The 7,595-nt window shown below is 39.6% G+C and overlaps 1 protein-coding gene across 1 annotated transcript; it reads right to left on the bottom strand.

The window, feature by feature from the left end:
• Positions 1 to 588: 588 nt before the first annotated feature.
• LOC112589206 (uncharacterized) lies at positions 589 to 2,337 on the bottom strand. Its single transcript, XM_025301534.1, has 2 exons — positions 2,137 to 2,337; positions 589 to 762 (listed from the first exon to the last, which is right to left on the bottom strand). Exons 1-2 carry the CDS (start codon positions 2,335 to 2,337, stop codon positions 589 to 591), a joined length of 375 nt encoding a protein of 124 aa, XP_025157319.1.
• Between the last annotated feature and the right edge of the window lie 5,258 nt (positions 2,338 to 7,595).

Raw genomic sequence — 7,595 nt, 5'->3', positions numbered from 1 at the left:
CGATACATCATGTAACGCTGCCGAGAGCCTTCAATGATGTTGCGCACAAAAATTATGTGGATGAGAGTATAAAGTCTGTAAAACTTCTGCTGCATGAGAGTAACGTTGAGAAGAAGCAGTATATAGATGAGAATATAAATTCTGTAAAGCTTTTACTGCATGAGAGTAACGTTGAGACGAAGCAGTATGTAGATGAGAATGTTAAAAAATTGAAGGATTGGCTGGAAGACTACCAGAAAAAAAACATACTGAGCATAAATAGCATTCATGAGAACACAGAACGAATTTTAGACTGGACAGATTCAGAGATAAAGAAATCGTCGAAAATATAAAAGTAGAATATTGCAGTTGAATCGACATGTAGTATCGACATAAGCAAGAGACAGATCATCACGAGCTGCAATGGTGAAGCAATCGTCAAAATTTAACAAAAAGAAGAAAAGTTCAGAGAAGCAACTCATCGGTACTATTTCAGCTGTTTCTGCCGGTGTAAAGCGACAAAGCTTCACGCATGATGGGAAAACGACTCGGCGAGTAACGGGGAAAAATAATGAGAAGAAACATTCCGAAAAAGAACTAGTGAAAGAATTACGTGCTCCAACGAGACGAAATTTTCCTCGCAGACGCATCATAGTGCGTGGATACGATGATCTTTGGCAGGCTGATGTGGTGGAAATGCGTCCTTACTCGCGATTCAATGGAGGCCACCACTACATACTCACCATTATCGATGTACTGAGCAAGCACGCATGGGCCGTGCCGTTAAAGAGCAAAAGCGGAAAGGAGATAGCTGAGGCATTCGCAAAGATAATTCGAACGGATGGAAGATGTCCGAAGAACTTGCAAACTGATCAGGGAAAGGAGTTTTACAATACAGAGTTGCAGAGACTTGTGAAGAAACACGGTGTCAATCATTATTCGACTTATTCAGTAATGAAGGCATCTGTTGTGGAGCGATTCAACCGTACGTTAAAGAACAACATGTGGAAAATGTTTACGTTCAACGGAACTTACAAATGGATCGACTCGTTACTGCGTTTCGTCGCTGAATACAACACGCGAAAACATCGAACTATCGGCATGCGTCCTATCGATGTGACTCCTACGATTGCTAATAAGCTCTTAAACACAGTCTATAGTAACATAAAGATTGCAACGCCTGCGAAATTCAAAGTGGGTGATCTGGTACGTGTCAGCAAATTCAAAACTATCTTTGAAAAAGGCTATACACCGAATTGGATAACCGAAGTGTTTAAAATCGTCAAAGTGCAGACGACTAATCCTGCAACTTACCTACTCGCAGACTCGCGCGGGAAACCTATCGCCGGGGTTTCTACGAACACGAACTACATAGTGTCACCAATTCAGATGTATACTTAGTAGAAAAGGTGTTGCGCAGGCAAGGTGACAAAGTATATGTAAAATGGTTGGGATTCGACAATTCGCATAATTCATGGATACAAAAGGATAATGTATTGTAAAAAATGAATATAGTTTTGTTAGAACATTTCATGACATATTTAATTGTAAAATAGCTAATAAAACAAATAAATGTTATAATAGTATACTATAATGTCCCCATGGTAATGTATTTATCGAATCAGGCATAATAAATCGCTTATCATCGTATGGACTGAGAGCAGTTTTCGTTTCGAATACCGTGTATACCTCATGTAACTTGGATCTTATGTACGATTGACACCGACTCGTTTCAATTTCCTCTCTCAAACAATGCGTGTAATCGTCAAAATTGATCGTTCGTGCTATAATATTCCTCTTAACATCCTTCGCCCTTTTAGTATCCTTTTTATCTTCTACTTTCAGCGCATACATTTTTGCTCTGAGCCCGACGAATTCTGTCATTATAGCTCCGTTATTTTCGTCTTTCATAAGCCCTGGAAATTTTTTGTTCTTAAGCGGTATACTGTATATGTTATTTTGAGGATAATCGCTCGTATCAAACCTAGCAATGTCACGTTTCATTAACTCATATACATCGTCGGACATTACATGGTAAATTAAACTATCTGTGTCCGTATACAGTACTTTACATTTCTCGCGATATAAAGGTGACATGTACTCATGATGAAATTCATACAAGCAGGTCTTAGATATGTCGAGAATACACATACCCACATAAATCGGCTTGTTGAACTTCACTTCGAGTTTTCGTAATTCAACTACAACCAAATTTTCTGAAAAGATGCTCCTGCTATGAAAATTGGGCATTGCGACCATTGCCTCTGCACCGTATCGTCCATCCCATTTTGTCAAAAGTTTTACATCGACATGATTGCGAACATTTTCTATTGTTTTGCCGAATACCGCGTTGTTCATCAATTTGTCTAAATTTTTCTCAAAATCGTTTGTTGCATGCGTTCGAAACTGCGTATTTAATTCTATGTAGTTGCGTAGCCATGAAGTTTGTGTGAATTGGAGTATGCGATGAATCTTTTCGATACGAAGACCATGGCGTATGCACTGCTGCAGATTACGATAATGAATAACATAACACTGCTTATTATATAAAGTCGCAAGGAGTTTTTCTTGCCGTTTGTTCGGGGGCTTCGTTCGCGTCGGACAGAACGGTAGATCTGCATGTGCATCATGCAAGTGTTGAGGATACTCCAAATCAACCTCGAGAATATAACCTGTGAGCGAATTTAGCGGGATTGATGATACATAAAAATTCGACGTATCATCAACCTACTTAAATTCAGCGTATGGTAACGGTTGACACATTGCCCAGCCATACAAATTATTTATATCAAAGTACATGAGGTATGAGGATGGCTTCGATGGATCGTAGATTGCATGTATTGGTTATTGGCTTTTGCGTATCTACCGGAACACTGACTCAGACCGCCACGTATACCGCGTTCGATAAACATTACCATATCAATATCTGTGAGTAATTCAAAATTAATTTTTGTATGTTTTAACATCGCATCCCACGTGAAACCTGGCAATGTGAAATAATGCGCGGGGTCTAGACCGTAACTTTTGATACAACTATCGAGGAAATTTTCGAAAATATCAGCCAATAACAAAACATCAGTCTTCAGGTACAAATCGCTATATTCGCCTAAGGTTTGAACAGAAAACCGTTCCCATACGTTCACGGCGTGCATGTAATCGCTCTCAGATACTGTATCACCTGTCAGCGAACTGTAGAATGACTCGCGCGGTGGTAAACATTGATCCTGCAGCTTGTCATTGCAATCCACATATTCGTACGGAAAGACACCTTATCGCGTTAATAAATCAAAATCTTTGTCGGATAAGTTTTTAAATTCGGACTGAAGAATTTTTAATGTGTCTCCAGTGAGATACGATGCTAATTTATCGAGACTGGTGCTGAGAAATTTGTACGAATCGATGAACCGCAATTTAATATGATTTCGCCAGTCTGATGTTTTACTTGTTGTATCTTCAATATGTTTGGTAAATGAAATATATTTTTCTTTCGTTATTGGTAGTACATCGACGTGATCTTCGAACGCGGTGGCTACTTCCTTGATAATAAAATAAGCGTCATAACTGATAAGTTATGAAAAACTATCGGAATATAATAGGAATCTGTATAATTTAAATTACAATTGGAATGTGCCGGACCCCTGTATTGTCCGGTTAAATGACAGTGATCGCGTACTCGTATATCCCCCACTCGAATAATTTTTCGCATATATGACAACGCGTTGCACTATAAAATGCTGCGCACTGTTCTTGTGATAAAATTTCCATATGGACATTATTACGCAAATAATTTTTATACGATACGCCAATTGTTAAGTTCCTCGACGAACCACGAAATGCCAATTCGGATCGCGACGACACTGATATGCGGATAATGATTCATCGTAGAACATCGATATAATAAGCTATACTATGTACTTTATAATGCTGATACACATACGATTTTTTTTCTTCGTTTAGCGTTTTCTCTAGAATGCATTCCAGGTCAGCGTACACACGAATGGATCCGTTCCCTTCTGCTGTAATTAGTAAAACTGAGCCACTTGTTGGCTCTGTTGGCAGGATGACTCATCAGTCATTCAACTTGTTGCAATCTATGATATGATTCTCCAGTTTTCGTTGGAATAAAAATAATGCAAGCAACTGAAAAGAAATGGATATTACGAGTTATTCTTTTATTTCATATTGTTATATTGTATTTATGGTGAATATCTCTTACCGATCGCATATACTTCTTGGCATTTTTTCTTACTTAGTTGCATGTCCACAAGACGTGACAAATTTCTTGATCCACACGAAATGTCCCATGTTGCACTCTTGTGGATCTTGCACATATAACAAATTTACATGCTTTTCCTTCTTACTGACGAGACGTATCGGAACGATCGTACATGCTTCTTCTTGCTTCTTTTATCTTGAATGGTGTATACGTTGATGGATATGTGTTAGCTGTTCAAACTTGGTAATTTGTTTAATTTTTATATTGGGTAATTGGAAACTCAATATCCTGAAGATTGAATATTTTGGTGTAACGTGGGTACGAAGATTCCCGGTCTCCATGTCTTGCAGCTGGATATAATGCCTCGACCACGGACCATGCAAAACATGCGTTGTCTTTAGTTCGTACGTTTATCACGGCTTTTCTTTAATTTTATTTCGCGAGGCAACTCAATGTTGCACCCTGCATGCAGTGGATTGTATTTGTTCACATTGACTGTGAGATCAAATATGCGCAGCAGTGCCCACTCACTATCACGTTCTTGAAATTCTTCCAAAGATGCAAAGTAGGCTCGATGACGCGTTGCTCGTACCATTTATCAAATCTAAAGCAGAAAGATTCACTGTTTCTCGTGTTAATGCTTTTGAATGCATGATTGTCGCCTGCGATAAACTCGCCATTGAAACACAGTGTTCACCTTAAGATTGCCGTGCTTTTCCATAGCACTTCGCACGTGCTCGAGCACTGTACTCTTGCATCTTGGAGAAATCGAAGAGGTTCGATATGGTTCACGTTAATAACTGCGCCGGTTGATATGCGGCTTTCGAACGCTGTATCAATTTCTCTCCATACCAATTCTGCATCTCTTGATGCGTGTCCAGCACCCACGTGTATGAAGCGTTCTTGCACAGAAATTTTCAGTCCCTCGAGTCGTGCAATACGAGCCACCACTGATTGCGCGGCGCCAATCGACAATCGCGGTCGTTTTGCTCGACTTTGTTCTTCCAAACATCTGATACACTTGTCAAACTTTTGCACCCACGCGTCGTAAGCCTCTCGCGAATTCAGACGAGTGGATTGCTCCAACAGTTCTCGTTCGGTTTGAGTGAAGTCTTCCATTTCTTTATTAACTACAGAGAATACTCGGCTCTTTGGAATCCTTTACTTTATATTCTCTCCGTTAGAAAACACGTTCGGATATGCGCGAGTCAAATGACGACCGTGAAAGAAGGAGGGCGTACTAGGCGATGGGACCTGCTTCTTATTTCGTCCCGAAGAGAGAAAAAATATCGCGTAAGTGCGGTAGTCGCTAGACCGGGAATTGAACTCGGGTCTCTCGCTTGCAGGGGACTGCTCTAAACCCACTGAGCTACCTGACGCTCCATGGTCAAGACACTCTCCTCTCCCCTGATATCGTTAAAAGATGTCGTTCGGAAGCGACATCTCTAATGCCATCCCGAGTCTAAACCAAAGATATCTACATCTCATTTACTTTCCTGTTTTGAGGAATATATCTGCGCATGCGCTACAACTCTGAAGAGTAAGAGGAGGGGATGCCCTATAGTAGCTTTAATATTAGGCTTCGGAAAAAAACCTCTGTCTCTCAGTCGCTCTGTGAACACGAGATTCATCGGTTGTGTGTCTACATAGTAAAGTTTGGGTGTGTCTACATAATAAAAATGTATGCTGCCGGTGCTGAAGTGAACGCTAAACACGCAAATTATTACATGCCTGCTCAACATGAGGACGAGGCTCCACCGAGCAAGAAAATGTGCGAAAGGTGAGTGTTATAATGCTATTTCTTTTAGTTTATCCGTAGTAATTTTTCCAAGATTCAGACATGTAAATTTTCTATGTCTTTTCAGCGTTCCACGACCTCCTGCTATGCATATCTTAGGACGCCGATACGCTTTGACTGCAACTGCTTATAAATATTTGAATATCGGAATCAGCGTAGGAGCTGAACCCGTCATAGACATAGTCATTGATGATAATCGTGGCAAACAACTGCTATTGCCGATCAAAACTTGGAATGCGCTAATGGGGCAACGTGCTGACATCCAAAGATTTCTGCAGGCCAATTTTTATAAGTCATCGTCTCCCCCGATGCGTATAGAAGAATTAACAATAACGTCATGTAAGATGTACAACTCACAAATTGTGAAACTCACAATTTTTAATAATTGCTTATATGTAACACCAGATACGTTAAATGTATTATTTACATTTGAAAATTGCATCAATCACATGTATGGATGGTTATCAGAAAATATCTGTATAGTTAGTGTAAAATTCAAAAGTTTTGTAAATATTCTTCGTGAAAAGAAGAATTATATTACTAATATACATACTGCAACAAAAACAATACAAGAAAGCAGCGACTTTGACCGCGAGTCGCTCATTGATTGTGAATTGTTAGCATGCGCTGTAAAAAATATAATGTATGAAGCCGTGAACAAATAAATGATATTCTGGAAAACATAAAATTATGTATAAATTAATTCTATATGTCTCCCATTTTACTTCCCTTCCCCTCCTCAGAACGATGAGGATAGTGCCCGGCGCAAGTCGGTATGGTAAAATACTCTTTCGACGAACGTTTCGTATTCCCTTCCTATGATGGTCTAAGTGGTAGGACCATCGCACAGTAAACGAAGGGTCCGGGGTCCGAGTCTGGCCTAGTTTCGACTTTGTTTTTCTTTTGACGCATGCGTGACGCCATCATACACACTGTAAGAAATTCACTAGGCGCCTACTAGCAACAGGCAGCAATAGTCTAGGAGGTTTGAGCGTCCGATAGCAACCCGCGGGGCCAGGTTCGAGTCTACCTACAGCCGACGCGTTTTCTCGTGATGTGACGGCTGCCATCTTGCTCATAGAATCAAAAATTCTGGGGTGGAGGAGAAGGGTACCAATAAAGAGGGGGATATCAATTAAGAGGGGATATCAATAAAGAGGGGGGATCAATAAAGAGGGGGTATCAATAAAGAGAGTGTATCAATTAAGAGGAGGGATCAATTAAGAAAGGGGATAATTAAGATGGGGGATCAATTAAGAGGGGGGAATCAATTAATACAGAGTATCAATAAAGGGGGCAATAATTAAAAAATGATAATTAATAAATAATGTCTTTTGCATAATTAATTAGCAATTTGTTTAGAATCCACCTAGTCTATCTACTCACTCCCTACCTTTTATTACCCATTCTTGTAGCGGATCACGAGAGCTTCCCAAAACACTATAATCTAATGTTTTTTGGTGAAGTACTTTTCGAATTATAAAGCTCCAAATTTACAAAATTTTGAAGAAATACAAAATACACTCAAACGCAAAAAAACCCGGTACACTAAAAATTTGGGAAAAAAATTACAAAATTTCAAATGATCATAACTTGGTAAAT

The sequence above is a fragment of the Harpegnathos saltator genome, unplaced genomic scaffold (genome assembly GCF_003227715.2).
Source record: "Harpegnathos saltator strain DR-91 unplaced genomic scaffold, Hsal_v8.6 scaffold427, whole genome shotgun sequence".
NCBI classification, from domain to species: Eukaryota; Metazoa; Arthropoda; class Insecta; order Hymenoptera; family Formicidae; genus Harpegnathos; species Harpegnathos saltator.
This window is presented reverse-complemented; position numbering and strand designations above follow the sequence as displayed.

Excerpts from the sequence above, each read along its gene's own strand:
- LOC112589206 (XM_025301534.1), bottom strand. The coding sequence starts at position 2,337 with ATGAACAACGCGGTATTCGGCAAAACAATAGAAAATGTTCGCAATCAT. Across the intron at positions 763-2,136 it reads AGTTCAACAAGCCGATTTAT|CGGCACGGCCCATGCGTGCT; the intron begins GTGGGTATGTGT and ends TTTGCTCTTTAA.